This window comes from Lampris incognitus, chromosome 19 (assembly GCF_029633865.1).
Source record: "Lampris incognitus isolate fLamInc1 chromosome 19, fLamInc1.hap2, whole genome shotgun sequence".
Classification (NCBI taxonomy): Eukaryota; Metazoa; Chordata; class Actinopteri; order Lampriformes; family Lampridae; genus Lampris; species Lampris incognitus.
This window is the reverse complement of record NC_079229.1, coordinates 26,709,676-26,732,291: the sequence shown is the minus strand read 5'-3', so window position 1 is coordinate 26,732,291 and position 22,616 is coordinate 26,709,676. Positions and strand designations below refer to the sequence as shown.

At 45.5% G+C, this 22,616-nt stretch overlaps 4 protein-coding genes across 5 annotated transcripts; 3 read left to right on the top strand and 1 right to left on the bottom strand.

Moving 5' to 3' along the window:
* The first annotated feature begins 2,377 nt into the window (after window positions 1-2,377).
* On the top strand, window positions 2,378-5,516 carry LOC130130020 (regulator of G-protein signaling 20). Its single transcript, XM_056299747.1, has 5 exons — window positions 2,378-2,430; window positions 3,595-3,755; window positions 4,620-4,703; window positions 4,961-5,195; window positions 5,328-5,516. The coding sequence occupies exons 1-5, from the start codon at window positions 2,383-2,385 to the stop codon at window positions 5,514-5,516; spliced, it is 717 nt and encodes a 238-aa protein (XP_056155722.1). The 5' UTR covers window positions 2,378-2,382.
* Window positions 5,517-5,646: 130 nt separating this feature from the next.
* Window positions 5,647-13,115, bottom strand: lypla1 (lysophospholipase 1). 2 transcript variants are annotated; one of them, XM_056299191.1, is made up of 10 exons: window positions 13,073-13,115; window positions 8,872-8,962; window positions 8,661-8,692; window positions 8,464-8,529; window positions 8,289-8,336; window positions 8,111-8,181; window positions 7,904-7,977; window positions 7,399-7,500; window positions 7,018-7,194; window positions 5,647-6,880 (listed from the first exon to the last, which is right to left on the bottom strand). In XM_056299191.1, exons 2-10 carry the CDS (start codon window positions 8,938-8,940, stop codon window positions 6,821-6,823), a joined length of 699 nt encoding a protein of 232 aa, XP_056155166.1. In that variant the 5' UTR covers window positions 8,941-8,962; window positions 13,073-13,115; the 3' UTR covers window positions 5,647-6,820. The 2 variants fall into 2 exon arrangements, with proteins under 2 accessions (XP_056155166.1, XP_056155165.1); XM_056299190.1 differs by lacking the exon at window positions 13,073-13,115 and adding an exon at window positions 9,233-9,265.
* mrpl15 (mitochondrial ribosomal protein L15) lies at window positions 9,841-13,660 on the top strand. The gene is made up of 5 exons (XM_056299189.1): window positions 9,841-9,998; window positions 10,179-10,336; window positions 10,886-11,051; window positions 12,895-13,018; window positions 13,158-13,660. The coding sequence occupies exons 1-5, from the start codon at window positions 9,894-9,896 to the stop codon at window positions 13,493-13,495; spliced, it is 891 nt and encodes a 296-aa protein (XP_056155164.1). The 5' UTR covers window positions 9,841-9,893; the 3' UTR covers window positions 13,496-13,660.
* A 7,195-nt stretch (window positions 13,661-20,855) lies between these two features.
* sox32 (SRY-box transcription factor 32) lies at window positions 20,856-22,162 on the top strand. Its single transcript, XM_056299222.1, has 2 exons — window positions 20,856-21,153; window positions 21,474-22,162. Exons 1-2 carry the CDS (start codon window positions 20,856-20,858, stop codon window positions 22,160-22,162), a joined length of 987 nt encoding a protein of 328 aa, XP_056155197.1.
* Window positions 22,163-22,616: the final 454 nt, after the last annotated feature.

Genomic DNA, 22,616 nt, shown 5'->3' with positions numbered 1-22,616 from the left:
CAGATTTTACTGTGTTGATGCATGCTCGGTAATCCAGGTAGGGAAATCCCAGGGAGTCGTCTCAGCTCATCTGGACAAACGTTTAGCGGGAGACTCCCACTAAAAGTTGTGTCCAGATGAACCGATTCAACTTTCTGGGGTGCAGATTTTTAGTATTTCTCAAATTGACGCCTTACCCTGGAACCAACAAACAGAAACCTCAGCTGAATGATAACGCTACGGCCTAGTGTAGCACACGTCCCATTTTGCATTGGTAAGATCCTTGGTCCTTTCCTACGGGTTTATTTCGAAGCCTGTGCACTCTGTGTAAACTTGGCCAGGTCAGGGTTTGTAGGAAGGCTCTAAATAAAGAAATAGCTGATGTGAGTCAGGGACGTATTCAGCATTCATCATTTCCTTTAACCAGCGTAACGAGTGGGAGGCCCGGGGTAACCGCCCCGCTCAGACAATGCCATGCTTTCGCAGGGCCGACCAAGCTGTGAAGCATGTAAAAGCTGGCAATTCATCTCCCAGATAAAACTGAAGACGGGTCACTAGATTGAAAAGTCACATGGCCCGAAGATAAATGCCAAAGAGGGGTTTACAGCACATTACTCCCCTTTTCATTACAAGGTACTACAGAGCAAATGTAATACGCATCAATTACTTTCAGCCCCAACACATTGGGAGATCTTCACCCACACTCATAATGTGAACAATGACTTGTATTGAGCTGGAATAAGGCTGGGGCAATGGGACATATAGTGACCAGTATTAACACAGCCACTTTCTTCTTTTTTTTGCAGGAATTTCACTCTTTGTTTGATACTATATCAGCAGAAATCCGGGTGTATGATTTATTGCTTTGCAAGTGATGCCACATCAGGTCAGGAAAAAATAATGCCTCATCACATTTGCAAATAGTTTAAATATTCATTGACCTGCAGGAATGATAAGGTGACATCTGCATTGACTGGGGCTGTGACCTGCACCTGGATATGTACGGTCCAATCCACCATTACACCCAGAGTTCATTACTCTTGAGAGACATGGGGCAGCCAGTTATCTGGATGGACGGCAAGGGCTTGATTCACTGAGAAAAGGGACAATTATTTCTGGGGGAGAACAAGAATCATCGCACAACGCAGAGAGAGCGAGATGAGAAGGGGCCAGATATTGAATTCATTTTATATCGCTGTCATTCATACAAAGTGGAAGGGGAGGGATCCCTCTCTTTCCTCTGCTGCTCCCCAATCACCATATATTATATCTCCCTGTCATATTTGCAACTTCAGCTGCAGGGGAGAGACTCGCTCCATACAGAGTGCTGTACTGTGAAATAAGAGAGCAGGAATGTGTGGGTGTGTGTGTGTAACAGGGGGGCTATGTAGTTCAAGGGGCCAATTAGAAGTGCTGTTTTGGCAAGGGAGTGTGTCTGTGTCAGAAAATCAAACATGATAATTGTAAGCTTAACCGTGATACAAATACAAACTGCGGTCCAAGTCCACTTGAAAGGTGTTTGACCATGTAAAGACGCTGTCCAGGTTTCCTTTATTTTGTGAGCGCGTCAAAGATGATCCGGAGTCTCGTGTTCTCTGCAAACTTAGTGCAACTTATTTGCAACCCAGTGCAAGTTTATAGAGAAGGTATCATCAGTAACCTCAAGACCGATACTGAAAATATAACATACTGGACTTATTGATTGGGGGGGGGGGGGGGATCACGGTCCATGTTCAGTTCATGCATGTGTCCATTAGGTAGCGCAAAGACCACTTTGCAGGGTGAGCGTTACCATATATTGTGCAGGTAATTTCTTATAAGGACCTCGTGAAAAGATTGTAGGCTCCGTTATCTTCTTTTCAAAACCATCCTCCACCTTCCAGGGCCGAGCGAGCGCACACGTTTTCAAATAGATAGCTACCGCCCCCTGCCGGTCGCTTCTCACAGGGGCGCAGCAGACGGGCCCGGTGCGCTCCGTGCGCGGTTTGACGCGAGGGTGTGGAACGTATGGCGATGATGGTTTTCCAGAGGCTAAACTGAAGTCCGCCTCTCTCTCTCTCTCCATCTCTCCTCGTGTCCACACGATAACGAGGGATAAACCCACCGTTTTCATCGTGGCTACCATGGCTACCAGTTTTTGATGCGAAGAAATCAGAGCGAAATATTTTTTTTTCTTCTTATCCCCCTGCACTGCCACTGACCAACGTCCAAATTCCCCCGGCTGCCCGATGCCGCGTGAAAGCCGCCCCCCAAAGCAGCGCGCCGGCTCTCTATTCGATGCTGCACGCCGCGCTGCGTGCCCGTAACATCACGAGCGCAGGAACGGCTTTTCACACTTGGGAGTAAAAAAACGCATGCGCGCGGAGGGGAGCCAACTGGTTTGTGTCAAGCCGGAGCGGACGGATGCGATCCAGCCCAAACCCCCAGCATCCCGGCATTCATGGTGACACAGTGAGTACACAGACTCGCGTTCGGTTCTGGGAGCAGGATGGAGGCCAGCGGTAAGGCTTCAACCCACCTCTGCACAGCTTTCGGGCGCCGAGGCGCGATTCTCCTCCAGTGGGGGCCTGAACGTCTCTTATCTGCGCTGCTGTATTGCTGCAACTGAGCAAAGCATAACATGCCCTCTGGGGGGGGGGTGAGGGGGGATATATATATTTAATACGTTTGATTTTAAATGCATAGAGACTACAAACGTTAACGGCCAGCAAATTGGTGCTTTTGCAAGTGTGCTTCTGCTTTTTGGAGAACATTCTGTTGATTGCATGACAGATCCGACGTCGGTGCTCGAAACCGTTTTGTTTTTTTTAATATCCCTGAATATCAGCGGGTGAGGGGGGGGGGGGCTCTACTGTACGTTTAGGGCGAGTGTGCTTCTTAAAGCAGCATCCTTACAGTGTGCATGCTCCCGAGGATGTGATTTATGGAGGCTGCAGTCTTGCAGGAACGCCTCGTCGATAGGATTCCTTGCTCATCCTTCCCGGAGCGAAAAGAGGGGAGGACGCTCGTCCCAATCTCATATGTTGTCACGTGCACCCTGACCGAACCAGACATGGCAAAGAGCCAATAACGGTCCCTTTACCCGTTTCCAGATTGATTTTCTAGGGCACGTTTTAAAGCATGGCACACACCCCCCCCTTTTGCCTCACCAACTCCGCGTTGCTTATCAGGCTCGCAGAAGTTGGCGCGCGCGTCGTTTTTGACGCGTTCGTGCATTCCGCGAGAGAGACGCGCTCCGCGGAAACGACGCACGGGCGCCTTAAACGCTGCACTCACATTTGACACGCGCGATCAAACCCCCCTCCCCCCCTTTTACACATTTTAGACACAAGAGGGACTGATTGGTAAGCTGAGCCACCGATCAACTTCCATTCATTTCCACCTAAACAAGACTGCGCATGCTCTTCAACCGGCAGGCCAAGGGATCCTGCAGTCAAGCCCGTCAGACCTTTTAGTTCTGAATGAGCACCTGCTGGAACATTCCCCCAGTCTCTCTTACAGAGACAACACACCACGTCGTCAGTAACGCCCCATGTCCTCTCTTCATTGGGGAGTGTGCAGTGGAGCGTCCCCCCCCCCCAACCCCTCACTAAGGCACTATCACTCCTTCTGCAGTTCATGGGTTCAGAGCAGGTGGAGATGCGTAAGAGACAGATGCAGATTCACCAGGAAGCTGCTGCCAGTGTCCTCCAAGCACGCCACAGAATGGGCAACACCCCCGCCAACGCCTCAAACGCCTGCTGCTTCTGCTGGTGCTGCTGCTGTAGCTGTTCCTGGTAAGACCGTGGGGTCCGACCCCTCGCCGCTACACCCACACCACACAGACGCAGACCACGAGCAAATACAGATGTAAAGTGGACCACGGCCCACGCACTGTCTCACGGCATCACGGCCTTCGGGGACGTTTACCATTTTCCAGTGCAGCGCTGAACGCTCGTTCTCATCCTGAGCGGCTGGTCTCTAAGGACAGCCAGCCTGTTTTGCATGGGGTGCACTGCACATTACCTCGTTCCACGGGGAATGAGTCTAACTTCTGTACCAACAGCTTCCTCGATAAGTTCAGCTAATTGCCGAGCAGATGCAATAGTTCCATTCCCAAATGTGAGTGCTCACGCCGGAGTCCTACCTACTCCTAATTGGCCAACGGGTGGCGGATACCTCAGGTGTTCAGAACATTTCAATTACACAGAGCAGATCCCCATAGACCCACTTGCGTGGCTGATACACTACACTGTTCACACACTCACTCCGTGTGGGCGATCTAGACGCCAATGTTGTGTTATTTTCAATGTGGAACAAACAATGTGCCTCACTCTCACAGTCTTCCTGCTTGCCTTGATCTGGAGTAATAGCAGGCTAGAATTACTTCGAATAAGTAATTAGCGATGTCATTTGTACTGTAGTATAAATATGAGTGATTTTAAAAACTGTGATAAGTGTATTCTGTGGACTTTATGATGAGCTGATGGGATATTTATGACAGGTTTTATGATGAGCAGATAGGGTATTTTCTTTTCAGAAGGACACATACTCAAATGCAAATGTCTTGAATCATCTGATCAGTGGTGAAAGCAACAAAAAAAAATGAGCAGACCTTCAATAAGGTTCTTATAAACGTATTTCCATTTTCATTTCCCAAGTTTGACTGTTAGGAGTGAAGACGAGACAATTCAGAGAACGACGTATGAGAGGAGGACAGAGGGATCCACTAATTGTGATGACAGGTAAAGACTCTATCAACGACATACCATTAATAAAGTTTGGTCTTATCCACAAGAATCCATAAAAGCTGTACTGATGAATGCGGCGGGTCAACTGAAACCAAGTCCGCAGGCATCCGAATCTCCTGTCCCAGCTCCATGGCTCTGAGCCCCGGTCCCCACTGCGGGGTGACATGAAGGCAAAAAGAGAATTTTACCCTGCAGAGAAGGTATTATATTATCAAAATACAAAAACCAAAGTCTATGGTTCTCTCCTTAAGCACCAAGCCCAGCCTGGAGGATGCGCACTCCTGGTCCACCTCATTTGAGAAGCTCATGAAAAGTGCGGCTGGACGAAGCTGCTTCAGGCAGTTCCTGCGCACAGAGTTCAGCGAGGAGAACATGATGTTCTGGTTGGCCTGTGAGGAGCTCAAAAAGGAGACCAACAAGACCGTGGTGGAGGAGAAGGTCCGGCAAATATACGAGGACTTCATCTCGATCCTCTCCCCCAAAGAGGTGAGCTTTCCACGGCTATTATGGTCAATGGGTTTCCTGCAGGTGGGCTGTTTCTTACTGCCTGCAGTGTTTCTAATAAGAGATTTGCCGGGGGGGTGGGGTTTCGTGTGTGTGTGTGTCTCTGCTCTACAGGTTAGCCTGGACTCACGCGTTCGAGATGTGATAAACCGCAACATGCTGGAACCGACGTCGCATACGTTCGATGACGCTCAGCAGCAGATCTACACGCTGATGCAAAGGGACTCATATCCACGCTACATGAACTCGACAGTGTATGCGGATCTTCTAAAGAGCCTGGAAGAGCCTCCTCAAGAGCCATAGACTTACCCCCCCCCCCCCATATACTTAGCTTCTGAAACGGCGCATGCATCCCACCTGAAGGAATATTTTGTCTCCGGTCATTTAGAGTGCTAGGACAAAGAGCAGTACTTACAGTCTTCATCAAGTTGTAATTACTGTTTATTTACCCACTATTAGCGTACCAAAATCCTTGGCGCTAACAAGAACAAACGCCAGGTCCAGCATCAGTTTCTTGTTCAAAAAAAAAAACCTATATTTTTATATACTCCCTTAGCGCTTGACATTGCACTTTTCTACATTGTTTTACAAAGGAAAGCATGTAATCTGTGAGCACTGCGTTGGTGTTTAGGTATATCGTCAGCCTTAATGCATAATCAGTTCTTGTAGAAACACGTGGGTTTTATTTGATATTAACTTAAGAAGGAAAGTGCCTTGATATAAAGATCTTTTACAACGACACATTCAGCCTAATCTGAATGGTGCAACGATGAGCTCATACAATGTTGGTGCTCTTCTCGTTAAAAAAAAAAAAAAAAAGTACTTTTTACAACTGACGAGCTGATATCTGAAAGTTGAACTTGCCTGTGTGTTTAAATACTGTGATATTAGTCATATTTAATTTAAAAGAAAAAAAAACAGGGAAACATAAGTTAGATAATACATGACTATGAGCACTGGTATATTTGTGTATTTCATGTTTGTGTATTCACAAACTAAATAAAGCACAGTTGTATGTTGTATGCCTTTTTCAGTTGCGTGACTAAATATGAATGTAATCTTATATAATCTATGTAGTCTATTCTATACAGTCCAATGCTAATTTTAAAAGTCACATGTAAGGGCTACTCATCAAAGATTTTTTTTTATATCATACACTTATGTAACCTTATTCATTGTGCTTTGTTGGTAACTGCTTCTACATGACTGTCGACATATCCCAGCCACAAGCCATTTATTGTGAGATCTTAAGTATTAAACCTTAAAATATAGCCCTATTTTTTTTTCAAATGCAGTAGTTTCTTGCGAGAAATGGCTTTTGAATAGCAAATAGCTATACAATCAACAACAGCGGCGACTAATGTTACTCTACCGTAACTCTGAGGTTCGGGTGTGTGTGGCTGCAGTCTGGAATACTGTGTGATTTCAGTCATGCCTTTTCTGGGGCCATCGTCTGGCCCCCAGTCCAGTCCAGCTTTGAGAGTAGCAGCAGGGGCTGTATTGTATCAAATCAAGTCAGTGATTCCACAGGTCAACGGAGAACCACAGGAGCCAAGTTCAAAAGACTCTGATGAGCGAGCTGTGCGAGGGCGCAGCCACTCTCGAGCTCATTCATTGCTGATAGGAGGAAGCTGCTTTTCTATAAACCGCTTGATGTCCACCATTTCCTGTTGGATGAAGGACACAGACGCTTAGGCAGAAATACTTGGCAGATAGCAACAGATTGACGCACATCCAATGTCATGAATTGTCTGGCACAGTCAAGTGCCATTGGAAAATTCTGTACAACTTTTATGACACTGACCTCTGGGCAGGCACTATGAGGTAGTCCCCGATAGGGTTTGAAGGTGATGTTGGCTGGATTGATGAGGTTTTTCATCTTCTCCGCAGTCTGGCTGCCAAAAACGAAAGGGACCAGTGGATCGGCATCACCATGGCATTGAAAGACATGCATGTCCTTGTTAACACTGTTGGCAGAAGCCTGAGAACAGAAGAGATTATATTATTATCAGATTATATTAGATTATGTCTTGGTCAAAAGGGTTTTCCTGGACCTTGATTCATTTAGGCCTTCGTCATAACTCTTGAATATACATACACCCCCCCTCCCTCAAGTATTAGTATTTTGGACATTTTAAATTGTTAATGGTGCAGGCCCCCAACAAAACACCTCACACTTCCCCACCTGAGGGAAGGAGTTGCGAAGGGGAAGCCAGCAGCTCAGGGCCACAACTCCTGCCAGCTTCTGATGAGTTGTCAGGGCAGTGTAGAGAGACAATGCTCCGCCCTGCAAAGTAAAACAAGCACTCACAAAGATGCAAAGAACTTGCATCACAGTTTCTGTGTCCCAAAGGCAACAAATGCAAAAAAGGAAACTCACTAAAATCCATCCATCCATCCATTATCTGAACCGCTTATCCTGCCCCCAGGGTCACGGGGATGCTGCAGCCTATTCCAGCAGTCATTGGACGACAGGCGGGGAGACACCCTGGACAGGCCGCCAGCCCATCACAGGGCCCCACATCATGTGTACGGTGCAAAATCAAACACTATCTAACACACCTAACGTCTAAATATATCAAACTATTTAATGGCTGATGAGAAAAATACAATGCCAAAGTCATGAGATAAATCCCCCAAAAAGTTAAAACTCATTGTTATGCAATGCCTAATCTATATACCATTCCTACCTGTGAAAATCCACCCAGCACAATTCTGTGAGAAGGTATGCCATTCTTCACCTCTTGGTCTATCAAGGCTTTAACTGTAGAGAATTTGTTCAGTCATAATCATGCATGACGAAAACTAAAGAAGCTTTTAGAAAATACAATACAAAGCCACACATTCATAGCATGAATATTGAAATATTTGAGCATATTTCAGTTTCACAGACATACTGTTCTCTGACGCTTTTTTGATACCAGACTCATCTTCATCTGCATCCGGGCTCAATCCATAGATGTCAAACCTACGAAACAGTTTGCAAACGTGAGCTTTGAAGCCCACACATCCTGCAGAGTACATGAAAATCCCACAGCCATGTAAAGGATTGGATTTACAAACTAAGAGTCTTACCAAGAGGGCATCGACATTCTCATATTTAAGGAAACTGGCATGGTTGGACTGTGCAGTTCATGGAAAGAAAAATATATGTATATCACAAATCAACCCAACAGCTGAAAATGAGAAAATCCTAAAAGTTTAAAATGAAGATTAAAGATGGAGAAGGCTATAGTATAATACTACTTACGCATGGGGACAGATGTATTTGACATGTGGTATCCTGATGCCAGCGAAAGCCTCTGCCCAACCATGTCTATTGGTAAACGAAATGAAACAGTTGAACAGAGGAAAATAATCTTTAAAATAAATAATAATAATAATATTCATTTTAATAATCAAGGACAAAAATGAAGCATCAGAGGGGGGGGTGGGAACTATACATACCCGGTGTCACCCAGGCCATGGAGAAATATCACCTGTGCGAATGGAAACAATTAGCCACGCAGGTACGGACTAATGGGTGCCAGATTTTAGAGAGAAAAACACGCATTTTAAGCAGACCGCTATATCAGCGAGGCTTGTTCCAAGGCCCCCATTCACAAACCAACTCCATGCGAAATCCGAAATGAGGCCACCGGGGGCCAGGTCAACTCACCGCTGCGGTGGCTTTCCGAGCGGCGGGCACAATGGCAGGTAGAGGCGCTGACATGTTGTTACCGCACATACAGCGCTCAGACGGCGGACATCTAACAGAGAACACACCGTTAAAACACGTGCAGCGCAGACACGCGGCGCCGAGCTGTTGGTTACAATCGCCCTTGGTTCGATTCCCGGATAGCCGCCATAAAAAAATGAGCTAAAATACAAATAAAAAAAAAAAAAACAAGTCGAACAAGGACGCCCGGAAACCGCCGGTTGTAACTGACGGCGACGACGATATTGGCGACTTTTCGAAGTTGAGGTTTCTTTGTTGTTGCTTTTTTTTTTTAAATAATAAAATAAACCGATTTACTTACGCCAGTTAACCAACGCGCAGCCGTTTCCACTATCGCACTGACACACTTTGTAGCCCCGCCCTCTCCGCCACGTGATTGGGGGGCACGCAAGTGCCCTCGCAAATGCAAAGAAGGCATTGGTAGATTGGAATGTCAATGACAGCGGTTTATTGACAACCAAAGCTCCATCGCTGGGAGTAAAGGCGTCATTTAGGGAAAAATATCGCTAATAGTAACATGAGGGTAGCCATCGGAATGTTATTTACATTTTTGTGTTTCATACACGTTAAAACGATTCCCTCTGCCCTTTGCCCTTTGACAACATTGAATATTCCTGACCGTCAGTTAGGCTTTGAACATACGCAGTGCGAGCGCTACGATGACGCGCGACTTGGGTCTGCAGTCTTGTAATGGAAAAAAAACACATAAAGGCTCTTAATGTACTCTCAGCTCTGTAGGGCTACGTAAACAGAGGAATTACTTTTGGTGCTATTGATCATCACAGAAAAGTCTTTCTAATCGCTAAATTATTTGCTCTGGCACTTCGACAGGATATACTTGGAAAGGCTTTTATTTTGGAGGAACACATCGCCCAGCCAATCATTATGCACTTCCGTTCGTACTTGTCACATGATTTGTTTGTCCTTGGTTTCGTTGGTATTGACATGTGAGTGGCTGAAACATGCCTTTTCCCAAAAAACCCGGTGGAAAGTCATTGGATGTTTTGCAGAATCTGCCTCGGATAACATTAGCAAACTTGAGACCCGAGCCGGGATCGAAAAAACTGGTAAGTGTCCGTTGGTCATTTGTAGTAGTAGTAGCATAACGTTGTGCTAAAGTTAGCCACATCCATTGTGTTAGCCAGTGGTACTCGGTGTGGGCTTGCTATGCTAACCGTGCAGTATAGCAAGCGGATAGAAACTGACACAGCAGCTCAGTCGGCATTTCTCCATTTCCATATTAACAGGATAAACGGCGAGGTAGAGGTCAGCATGGTGGGAACAGAAGTGGTCGGGGACACAAAGGAGAAAGACAGAGAGGCACCCGTCCTCGTCTGGGATTTGAGGGCGGACAAACTCCCTTCTATCTCGTCATCCCCAAATATGGATTCAACGAAGGACACAGGTGAAATCATGTTGCAGCTGTGTGCTTTACATTAATATGTTGGATGACACAAGTGACAGATCACAGAAAGTTGGATCGGTATATCTGGACACAACGTTTATTGAGAGAAACGTTTCATCACTCATCTAAGTGTGTGACCTCTTTCGTCTTAACTGGCTGCAGGTATCCCCACCCTTATGAACAATACAGTGGCATAGAGACCGATAACAACGATCGGTTTCATTTGCACATGTGAAACCGATTGTTGTTTTCGGTCTCTACGCCACTGTGTTGTTCATAAGGGTGGGGATACCTGCAGCCAGTTGAGACTGAAGAGGGCACTTAGATGAGTGATGAAACGTTCTCTCACTAAACTTTGTGTCCAGATATACCGATCCAACTTTCTGTGATTTTCTGATTTCTTTTTTTTTTTTGGTGGATTATTGAGCATCCATAAAGAGACAGATGATCAGCGTTATATCATGTTTGTGTTGCGTTTTGCCAAGCAGTACAATAGTATTGTGGCTCAGTAGTAATTTGATCTTAATAAAAAATTGATTTTTTTTCCAGTCACCGTCCTCAGTACCACCCCATGTCTCTGAAACGACTGCAGTACTTGATTGATCTTGGGCGACTTGATCCCACACAGCCAATTGACTTGACGCAGCTTGTCAATGCCAGGGGAGTGACAATCCAGCCACATAAGAAAGATTTTGGAGTTCAGCTTGTTGATGAGGTAATCGCAAATCATATCTTGTATGTGACTTTGGGTCCTCAGTGTCACAGTTTTTCTTTCGCCTCCAAAAGCAAGTGCACACTTGACACCCCCCCCCCAACAATTCTAATCACTACCTTGTGTTTTACAGATATTTTAAGATGTACAATGGAAGTGATCTAAAATAAAAATGAGCCCAAAAAATGTTACATAATGGGATATTGTGGAGTGAGATGATTGTCAGATAACTGATTATCATCTCTGTGGGCGGATGCAGCCATAAATAATGACACAGTAACACTGGCATGCTGGGATATCTGGTGGCCAGGGTATAAGGGGTAGGCGATGATTCACCCACATCCTTCTGGACCTGAAACCCTTAAGGTCGTGAAAGGTGGGCAGGCTGGTGCCAGTGATCTTACTCACACTGACAGGTTGATGCACCATAGCCTGGCTCTGTCCTGTGAGGAGGTTAACTTAAACCAAATAGTTCTCGAAAAGAATAGATGTTCTTTATTGTCCACAAGACAAATTCCTTTTGCTCAGGTCGTTACACTGTATACAAACAAGACAATAAAGTAAATAAATAACACCACAGTAAAAGCAGAAAAGATTTTTAAAAGAAGCAATACTTTCTACTCATTCTAGGAGTGCGCGCGCGCGCGTGTGTGTGTGTGTGTGTGTGTGTGTGTGTGTGTATGCATGTGTGTGCATGTGTGTGCGTGCGCATGCATGGGGGGTGTTAGCAGGTTTAGTTCTTGAAGGCAAAGGGGGTTTCAGCAGAGAGGATGAAACTGGCCCTGCCCCTTTTCGTTTTGAATACAGGGGCGACATATGTCCTACTAGAGGGCATGATCTGAAAGCAGGTGCTGAGGTTATGAGTTGAGTCCCTCGCGATCTTACTTGCTTTCTTCACCACCCTCTGATCACAGAGCCGCTGGAGGATTGAGCAGTGCCCTCCACAGAGCTTGAACCCCAAAGTGATCGATCACCCTCCGCTGCTTGGCCTTGTTGGTCTCTCAGAGCCCCAGAGGGGCTTGGGGTTGGGGATAGGCCTTATCACTGACTTGGGAAATGTGCGTTTCGGCAATTGGGATGACTCCACATTGAAGGCTCTTGAAGCACTGATCATTAAAGGGGAGCAGTGAGGGCTGACCTCTGCAAATTTTATTGTCACTGCTACAGAGGATTGAGCGCCAGACTGTTGTGGCTGCACCAGGGAGCTAGCTGTTTGAGCTTTGTTTTGTTTACTGATTAGTTGTCATTGCATGTTGGGCTAATAGTGTTGTGTCACCAGCAAACTTTGGGATGTTCAATACACAAACTTCAGGAGGTTCCAATCTGGAAACTGTCACCAGTCTGGAGGGAGTAAAGCGGGGAAGAGGAGAGAATATGCATCCTTGTGGGCCTTATTACTATAAATGCATGAAATAAATATATTTCTATTTACAGTGAGGGAAAGTTTGAAACCCAGCTACATATACTTTCCAGTGCGAAGTGATAGCAAGTTTCCTTGCGCTGAGAGAGGGGGAAAAAATTAACAATGGAGCTGTAGTCTTAAATCCATTTGTAAATAAATGCAAATGTGACATATCTGAATGCAGCACATAATGCAAGGTATAAAGGAGACCTCTTATTGAATAACTGAAACTTAAACCAGTTTTGGAAAATGTAGAACTACAAATGCTGAAATAATCCACTGAGTCAAAGTTCTCACACCTCCTTATGCCAGAAGATGGCACTATAGAACAACGAGGTTGTCACATTTATTGACACAACTGAACATGTCGTTTTGACACCTTTTTTTTTTTATCGGTTCTGCTGTGCCAGAAATTTTAATTTTAATTTTTTTGTTCTTTGCCAGGGTAATGAGATTTTTGCTGCAAAAATTAACATTGAGGTTCAGAGAGCAACAGAGGGAGCCATTGCTGCCATTGAGAGGAACGGAGGGACCATCACTACCAGTTACTATGATCCCATAAGCCTCGGTAACTATCTGCGTCCTGCCGTTTTTGCTTTTTCATGCCATTGCACCATCTTACCGAGTGTTTTCCCCACTCCATATTTCAGGTGAGTGTGACGTTGAACAGTATGCATTCACAAGTAAACACAAACTTTCCTTTGCAGCGATTGTCATCAAGCCAGTCCCATTCTTTCTGCAAGGGAAGCCTATTCCAAAGAAAATGTTACCAGGGGAGGATATGGTCCCGTATTATGTGGACGCTGCGAACAGAGGTTACCTGGCAGACCCGGAGAAGATCCAGCAAGCCCGGCTAGCCCTGGCACAGAAATACGGATATGTTTTGCCAGACATCTCAAAGGATGAACTGTACCACATGCTGTCTACTAGAAAGGATGTTCGACAGATCTTCTTTGGCCTGTCCCCAGGCTGGGTTGTCAACATGACAGAAAAGAAGATTCTGAAACCTACAGATGAGAAACTGCTGCAGTACTACCGTTCATAAATGTATAAAGCTAAGTGTTGCTGTACATTAGGGTATAGAAAATGTGAGGAGAACACGTGAGGTTTGAATACAGACTGCTCGTGTGTTATATTTACTCACCGAGTCGAAACAGCCTGAAGTTGGAGTGAAATGCTGAAAAATGTCGTCTTCTTTTTTCTTTTTCTTTTTTCGTGCAAAAGCTATGTAAAATGGGTCCTGCCAGCTTGGAGGGTCATACATCAAATAACATCTTAGCAGTATGGCTGTTCAAACGTTGTCGAATACGTCATTTTAAAATAAATAGGTGCGATGATATGTCCCCTGAAGATGTTTCCAGATTTGATTACTTTTTGGTTAAATAGCACTTCCTTAACAAGGTGTTTGCATTGCATATCTATAACAGGTTCATGACATTAGCTTTTTATTGACATCACTTTTTTTTTTTTTCTTCTTACGTCTGATGGCCATGTCGCCGCATAATGGATTGTTCAATATGATGGAAGGAACGTGGACGGCAACAGGTGAGGGGGAAATAAGGAAAATAAGATAACTCAAAGAATGAAAACAGGAAACAGATGCCTGGTGATGTGTGTTACATGTGAAATGGGTTGCCCGGGCCTAGGAGGGGAGTTAGAAATTAGTCATAGGCAGCTGTATCCTGGTCTGGACGTTCAAACGGACCCCCATACAACACCCCCGCCCCCCCTTGGAATACAATCAGAGGCATGCACTTGCAGCTTTGCCCTGTTATGCCTCAGAAACGTGACCGGCGAGGGCTCGAAAATGCCATGACGATCATTGAAGCCGTTGAGTAAGACTTGTGACAAGATCGCAATCATTTCCACAGTGTCTTGTGTTGACGTGTTACACAAAAGACCTGATCCCATGCATTCACGAAATTCCACTCAAAATACTCTCTTAAAAAATACACTCTTAAATAAAATAAAATACACTATATATATATGCATATATATTTATATGCATATATATATATAAAACTTTGTTAAAAGAAACACTCATCGGTAGGAAAAGTGCTCAACAAATAGGGAGAAAAATAATCCAGTGATTCAAGTAATTTCTTTATGAGACAGTACAAGCCAATATATATATTACACACACACACACACACACATATATATATATATATATATAGTATATGAACTTAGCACAAAAAGTAAGTAAATTTGTGTTTGGTAGATTATTTCTTTGTTGTAACAATGCTTCTTGGCAATAAATCTTATATCAGGCACCTGATAGTCAGCACCTGGGGTACCAGAAGCTCAAAACAAGAGTCAATAGCAACAGCAAAATAAGCTGTTTGGCATTGGCAGAGAAGATTTGGCAAATTTTTCATGGGCGCAACCCACATACTCAGCTCTGCTGCTCATCCCACACATTCATGTTCCTTACAAATGTGGCGCCATTTAAAAGGGAAATAAACGGGCTTTCCAACGGTATAAGATTTATTGCCAAGAAGCATTGTTACAACAAAGACATAATCTAACAAAAACACATTTCCTTACTTTTTGTGCTAAGTATATATTACACACACACACAAACATATATATATATATATATATATATACACACACACACAAACATATATATACACACACACACACACACACACATATATATATATATATATATATATATATATATATATATATATATATAAATGTTATGTAAATTCTTTATGAGACAGTACAAGCCTGTATTGTCTCATAAAGAATTTACTCGAATCACTGGATTATATATATATATATGTATATGTAATTGAAGAGTCTTATTGATTGAACCTTTTACATTATCAAGATCAAGCCTGGCCCAGTAGCGACACACAACTAGAATAAGCATGGCTGCATTTAGGCCACTTAGATAATGTTTCCCTTATAGCTAACCTCTCCATTACACTAGTGTTTATTTTCTGAAGTCAAAATGGCACACTCTCTATAAATAACTGCATTTTTACACAGATATTGTCTTAAGGGCGGCTGCCATAGAATTTTTGCTGGTATAAAAACACTTTATCTAAGGAAGCATATGTTTGTGTGTGTGCAAGAGAACCAGCATTGTGTTTCTTTGCACAGCTGTGATTACTATGTGGGTTTCTGGTAGTTCGCTCTTAATCATGAGGCAATTTAGGGAATAAATATAAATGCCAAGACATTTAACAGTAACATTGAACACCACTGAGTGAATGCAAATATTTTTTTGTATTCACGAATAGAAAAATATTCAGAATGGTCAGGTTGACATCGGATCATTTGCAAGTATAATGCCTTTTTAAAAAATATATATATATATAAAGCCGGTGCAAGGTTATAACTGGTGGCTTTGATGAGTTTTCTGCAGGCGAGGATCTGTTGTTCCCAAGAGTGTTTTTCTAAACCTCAAGTAGCCAATAATAAACTGCACAAGTAGTGGATACATACACAGCCAGGCCTGCCAGGAAAACCAGCCCAAATCCTTACAGCATAATACTTTAAATAAATCACGACACAGGAAAGAAACAGCACAATCATTGTTTATGGCAGTGCTGCAATGCTTATCTTCAAAGCAGCAGATCCTTTTGAATTTGTATCAGGTCTCAGATGAGCATAAAAGCGAGCTACGAGTTTGGAGTGGGGACATTTCACATCTCCAGACTTGAGTGCAGAAAACCCCTCGGCAGGCTTGCAGCGGAGCATATTTCATGTGGAAGAATGAAACAACAAACTGTCTGGTATTAAAAGTGATGGATGCGCGGGACAGAGTGTTCTGTTTTATCGGTTTCATTTGAGGAAACAGTCTTGCACTTTGGGCTCGAGAGATTCGTTAGCTCTCGTCATGGTTTGCCCTCCACATAATCCGGCGCCCGAGTGTAACCAGTTCACACTATCTAATTAAACATCCAAACACCGCCGCTGGTGGAGATGACCAGATCGGGTCAGATTGTGGCGGTTATCTGCCGTCTCTGAGTGAGTCGTTTTAAGACAGACGTAGCTATCACGGTGTCTCACGGGCCCTCGTTCCAGTTCTAGTTAATAATTAGGGTTAATTACAGCTAAAGGAAGATCTCACTCCCCCCCACTGTCGGCCAAAGAGACGTGTTGTGTTGGTCTGGGGTCAGGGTCATGCAGACAGATGCAGTGCTTCTGCTGCAGAGGGAGGAGCAGGGATTCCTACAGAGGAGCTGACAGCTAACAGAAGGTGGTGGTGGGGTGGAGGTGGTGGTGGTGGGGAGGGGTATGGATGGGGTACAGGCCTTCAGACCACTAGACAACTTGACACTCCAAACGATGCCATGGCGGGCCTGCTGGGGCTGTAAGCCCATCAACAGCCAAAGCTCACATGTCTGCACAATGAAAGAAACGTATTCAGTTCTGTAGATAAGAGCCTTATCAGGGACTAGTGTCGAGAATACAGTCTCTCATTTACAACGAATAGAACCGGGATTTTTTTTTTGTGTCTTTTCCCCTGCAGGGAAGAGGTTTTACCTCACCAGAGTGCCCCAGAGCTGAGCACTTCTGCATGATGCACAAAGATGTTGCACCAAGACGCGGGATGTACCAACAAGTGAGTAAAATAGCTGGTGTGAAGAAGTGACGGGTGGGCTTCTTTTATTTACGAGCGATACTCCTGCACGGTGTGTAACTTTTTGCCGTGCATTGATATTCATATTTCAACCAAATAGTGATTAAAAAAGAGTGAGAGAAAAAAAAAACACAATTACAATACACACATTTCAAATTCATATCCTTGACATCGGAGCAAACTGGCTATTTTTGCAGTTAACGCCCCCTCCAGCACTCACCGCGGTGCCTCTCTCTGTATGCGGCCTGGCCTTGGAGTCTATGGCGGTGCGTTGTAAGCGTGCGTTTGAAGTCCGGCTGAGTCTGTGTTGTTATCTATGCCGGGAGGTGGGCCATCATTGTGTTCTGCTAATGAGGCTACATTAAGCTTGTCTTCTCCAGGGGGCATGTAATCCTCTCAGCTGTCCTCGCATAGGGCTGGGCAGGGCACTGTTTACCGTGGCGTGTGGAGGTTAGCACTTGGGGCCAGGGTCTACGGTTGTGTGTTGAGAGTGCTTAAACACCTGATTAGACCAAGTGTAATCTTGGAAAAATAGTGTGTGCGTGTGTGTGTGTGTGTGTGTGTGTGTGTGTGTGTGTGTGTGTGTGTGTGTGTGTGTGTTAGGATGGAATGGAGAAGGTGTTAGGAGAGGGGGGTGGCAGGCCACTGCATAGAGTGGTGTCTGGGTCATGACAGTGCATATCTTGATGCCAGCCTGCTGTGCCACTACAATACAGCTCAGTGCAATACAATGCAGGATACAGTCCTTGCTGTGAAAATGCAGTCACCTGAGACAGCAGGTATATGTCCCCTTCGCACTTTGAACCATGAAACAATGCAGCTATTCACGAGCCACTGTAAGGAAGGTAAACAGCGCTACGGTGGCTGAAGCCCGGACCGGAATACAGTGCCTCGTAACCACAAAGGTCAAGACACGGGCCTATTCCCAGTTTCCTCTTCCTGGCTCTCCAAAATGTCTTTGGCTCAGCACAAGCTGATATGCCACTCCGCACATCTCCAAGTATGTAAACCCCAACAGCGCAGGTGGAAATATGATAAACTCCACGAGAAGGTGCTGTAAAGCGTAACGCCGACTTGTAACCGCACAGGTTACACTGCCCGGACGTGCAACAAGACAGGTCCCAGAAAATGAGCTCACCGTTGGCATGCACGCGGCTTTCACCGTGCACCTCCGCTTTCTGCTATCAGTCCCAGGTGATCCATAACAAGGAGATGCCATCTCAACCATGGAAATGCCACACCAGTGGAGTGGCTCCAAATGTAAAAAAAATGTCTAATAGAAAATGAGCCATGTCCAGGGATCCAAGGCTTGTGAATATCCAGTAAAGTTATCCATAGGAGACGTCTTTGGCAACAGTTCCGTTCAGCTCCTCGGTGCACACCTTTACCTGTGCCACCTTGGCCGCCCCTGATACAAAGTGAGTGTGGAGAGGAGTGTCCCATTTATGCCCTCTGTCCAATACAATGAAACAGTCCCCATTCAAAGAGAATAGTGCTCATTCAAGAATACCTCTGTCCTTGTTTGGCCATGAGACAATGCTATACTGTCATCTATTCAGAGATTAGTCAGTCATTCGAGAAAATAATCACTCTGAAGTGAAGAGGATGTTTGATTCCCTCGCAAACATTATTTAATGGTAGTGGCAATAGAATGGCGGTAGAGTCGACTTTGTCCCACGCCGACCTCATTTGCAGAGGTCTGCCGAAACTAACGTTATTGTATTCACGCTGAGTCGTTCAAACCAATTGATTAAATCCATTAGTACTGTTTTTCCCCCCTCCACGACGCGTTTGATCCGTTTGACACCGCGGATGTGAATTGGAGTCCTAAGTCTAACAAAAGACTGTGAAAAACGGACCGACCCCCCCCCCCAACAACAACAACAACAACAACAACAACCAGCGGAGTGCGCGTGCAGGGCTCGAACCGTCATAACTCCGACTGTCAACCGGCACAGCGGGGAAATCCAGATGTGCCGACATGTCGGAGCACATTTTGGGCCCCAGCGTGACAACTTGCGGGGAAACGGAAAAGAAAGCGAAGGCAGGCTCATTTTAGCCGTGGTAGCCATGTCATTTCGTCCTCGGGGATTATTTTGTACTAATTTATGAAGATTTTCGTAAACTGTTTGATGGAATTCCCAAACACGCATGCGCGCACGCACGCACAACGGGGGGGGGGGGGGGGAGAAAGAGAGAGAGAGAGAGAGAGAGAGAGAGAGAGAGAGAGAGAGAGAGAGAGAGAGAGAGAGACCTAGATTTACATGCGCATTTAAATCGTGCTGATTGGCAATCGATTCGGCCCGTACGAGCTCAAAGTTTCGTTTAGTCTAATCTCGAGCTCTGAAGAGGAGATGAGTAGCACAGTACCCTAATCACCCTGTCATTGAATTGTCCCCATGCCACAGGACTGAACCGGCCATTTGATTAAGGTGTCAAGTTCCGTTATCCCTAATCTGGTTTTACCCTCTCTTTTTGGCAGGACCAGAAACACCCTCGTTTGTCTGTCGCAATACTACAAGGCGCGCGTGCGCGTGCGTATGTGTGCGCGCGCGCGTGGCTCAGGCAGCCTAAACGGAGCCCTTTAATACTTAACACGCGTTAACAGTCGAGGGCCGGTGACAAAAGAGGGCAGGTGCTATGCTAGGCTATTATTAGCCATTCCGTGTATTCAACCCACATTCAATGTCTTTTTTGTTTCTAACAGAGCGACATCTATTGGTTGTTTGATGCCTGCCATCGGTGTCAAAAGAAAGGGGAGACACCTGTTGAAACGCAAGGGGAGGCGACGCCATTAGCGTGTGCTTGTTCGGTGTGAGTTGGAGACGTATAGCCTAGCTTGAAAAGTATAACTTCGTCACACTTCTCATTCCTTTAAAATCCTGTTAGGGGGTTAAAAAAAGTTTTTTTTTCCAAATAGCCTGAGGATGGCTCATTTGTCTCCTTTATTATGCAGTTTCTCCGTACGTATTTCCTGTAGCGTGGGTGTAGCTTTTGTCGAAATGTCAGACAAGCTTATCTCCTCGTTGGCCAAATATTTGTGTGCGGTAATCGTGCCATCAACACGCCTTGATCATGTTTGTTGCAGGTCTGTAAAATGCACTTTGATATAAGACAGTGGCGGCCGATAAGCATTGACAACAAGGGGACAGGTGACTCGCAGAAAAGCCGTTTGTAATCACTCAAGCTTGCGTCCAAGAAACCCATATGTCCATCTATCGACGCACCATCTTTTACAACCCGCTGATGAAATCCCGTCTCATGTAAACTAGTCCGTCGCAGAGGAGCGTCATAGCGGTTCAGTACGTGAATCAAAGGGGGGGGGGGAGACCTCGGGGGGGGGGGGACAACCCCAAAATATATTCTTCCAAAAAAACACGTTTCGGCTATAGCTGACAAAGGTTACGAAATGCCAAAAAACAACGCAACGCAAATCCAAAGACGTGTGAAATCACAGTTTTAAGAATCCCGATCAATTTCTTGAAAGTGATCGTGGTTGTGCGCCATCATGAAACCAAGACGTGACGTTGTTATGTATAAGCGTATTAATAACAATAACAACGACCGTTATTGGCCCAGGATCATTTTTCGGTTCTCAGTAGCCCCGCGTTTACAGCCGATTGGGGACATCCAGATAGTCCTATCATCGACTTGAGAGAACACCTGGAATTCACACCTCGAATCCAAATCCACTCCTACTGGCCTCCCATTGGTGGAGGGGGCAGATATAGAAGCCACGCGTGTTCCCGTCAGCAAGAGGATGCTGCAGGCCTCCGGAGCGGAGAAACGGCAGCGCTGCGTAACGATGCGTCTCGACCGCGTCCCCGCGAACGAGGCGGCGGCGGCGGCGGCACACGAGGGCGGAGACTTGGGCGCAGCCGACGGCGAGCAGGTGACCCAAGTCCGGTCCCCGAGTACTGGTCCGTCCAGTCCGCTGTCCGTCAACTCCGAGTCCAGCTGCTCCAGTCCCGAGGTGAAACAGTCGGCCCAGCAGAGAGTCAGGAGGCCGTTGAACGCCTTCATCATCTGGACCAAAGAGGAGCGCCGGCGACTGGCGCAGCTCAACCCGGACCTGGAGAACACCGACCTGAGCAAAATCCTAGGCAAGATAAATGTTTACCCACTTTCTCACCCACACACACAAACAACTATGAATATGTTTTTAGCTAAATTTTTGTAACTTTTTTTTGGAGATACTTTATGATCCCCATAGAGGGAACTTACACTCTGCATTTAACCCATCCTGGCTGTGTAGCTAGGAGCAGTGGATTAATTAATTAATTAGAGCGCATGACAGCCATTGACTTAGCCTAAATTTTCCCTTTGCTGCACAGTGTGTTTCATGCAATGCTCTGCAGCGAGTGCATTTTGTAGTCTAATTAGTGAGAATGCAGGTGACTGATGAGTGCTTCTGTACTAGCAGGGAAGACGTGGAAGGCTATGTCTCTGGCCGACAAGCGTCCGTACATGCAAGAGGCTGAGCGCCTGAGAGTGCAACACACCATCGACTATCCAAACTACAAGTACAGGCCTCGCAGGAGAAAGCAGCTGAAGAAGGCTCCCAGGCCGCAGTGTGCAGAAGCCCCTGCCCCTCTCTCTTCCCTCTGCAGCAAGGCCTTCGCCGTGCCCTATGACCTCAGCTATGTACTGCAGCACCAGCAACAGGTTCGCTCTAATGCAGCTACTTTCCCCAACTCTCCATCTCACTTTATACCCATGCATTGTTCCTATGCAAACATGCCTGCTTTTTCAGACATGGCAGACACTTATTCAAATAAGCCTCTGATGTACTCAAGCCTACCAGCGTACCATGCAGAGCCCCAGATGTATTTTGGCGGCCAGCAGGGGCAGATGCAGTTTGACCCCTGCAGCTCCACCGTCACAGGTTTCCACGGGGAGCAGGGGGAGTTCAGGGTGTTTCGCGGGCAGTTGTGTCCCACCGGGCCTTCCCCGGACTTCTACCTGGACCAGGTCCTGCTGGACACGCTCCATGATCTAGATCGCAGTGAATTTGAACAGTACCTGGGCCCTGGTCCACGCAGGCCTGACTCCGTGGATCCCAGCGGTTACCGTCAGCAGGGTAGTTTCAAGGAGGGTCGATCACTATCGTGAAATAATCCCTCTTGGTGTGTGTATAGTATGAACATGGTGTATTTATTTAAATTATTTTCAATTTGTCATGTGGCCAGTTCAGCTCGAGTGTAGCAGTGACTGTGGGAAAATTATTCCTTTTGCTGTGCATTGTGTGATTTTTGTTAGACAACTTGTGTTCTTGAATAGTAAAATGTGTGTGTGTCAATCTTATTGTGTATATCAATAAATAAATGTAACTAAAGTAAAAAATAAAGCCTCTGTGTCCTTATTAACAGACATGAATTATATATCAGGCTCAAACGCCTTGATATAGGCTAAATCCAAAATCCTTTTCTTTTGAATACGTTATGATTGAAGGGTTATAAACAAATTTAAAAAGTGCTATGTGTCAGTCACTGTTGTTGCTATTGACCTCCTCTTGGCAGGGGCCAAGCTGTTGACACACTGTTTTATCTGGACCCCGTGTCTGTCT

What these genes read in the sequence shown, in the direction of transcription:
- lypla1 (XM_056299191.1), bottom strand. Translation starts at nt 8,940, where the DNA reads ATGTGCGGTAACAACATGTCAGCGCCTCTACCTGCCATTGTGCCCGCC. An exon ending in AAATACATCTGTCCCCATGC is followed by an intron (nt 8,337 to 8,463) that starts GTAAGTAGTATT and finishes TGAACTGCACAG; the next exon opens with TCCAACCATGCCAGTTTCCT. An exon ending in AGAATGTCGATGCCCTCTTG is followed by an intron (nt 8,182 to 8,288) that starts GTAAGACTCTTA and finishes ACTGTTTCGTAG; the next exon opens with GTTTGACATCTATGGATTGA.
- mrpl15 (XM_056299189.1), top strand. Translation starts at nt 9,894, where the DNA reads ATGCCTTTTCCCAAAAAACCCGGTGGAAAGTCATTGGATGTTTTGCAG. An exon ending in AGCCGGGATCGAAAAAACTG is followed by an intron (nt 9,999 to 10,178) that starts GTAAGTGTCCGT and finishes CCATATTAACAG; the next exon opens with GATAAACGGCGAGGTAGAGG. An exon ending in GGATTCAACGAAGGACACAG is followed by an intron (nt 10,337 to 10,885) that starts GTGAAATCATGT and finishes TTTTTTTTCCAG; the next exon opens with TCACCGTCCTCAGTACCACC.
- LOC130130020 (XM_056299747.1), top strand. Translation starts at nt 2,383, where the DNA reads ATGCGATCCAGCCCAAACCCCCAGCATCCCGGCATTCATGGTGACACA. An exon ending in TGCTGCTGTAGCTGTTCCTG is followed by an intron (nt 3,756 to 4,619) that starts GTAAGACCGTGG and finishes TCATTTCCCAAG; the next exon opens with TTTGACTGTTAGGAGTGAAG. An exon ending in TCCACTAATTGTGATGACAG is followed by an intron (nt 4,704 to 4,960) that starts GTAAAGACTCTA and finishes TCTCTCCTTAAG; the next exon opens with CACCAAGCCCAGCCTGGAGG.
- sox32 (XM_056299222.1), top strand. Translation starts at nt 20,856, where the DNA reads ATGCGTCTCGACCGCGTCCCCGCGAACGAGGCGGCGGCGGCGGCGGCA. An exon ending in CGACCTGAGCAAAATCCTAG is followed by an intron (nt 21,154 to 21,473) that starts GCAAGATAAATG and finishes CTGTACTAGCAG; the next exon opens with GGAAGACGTGGAAGGCTATG.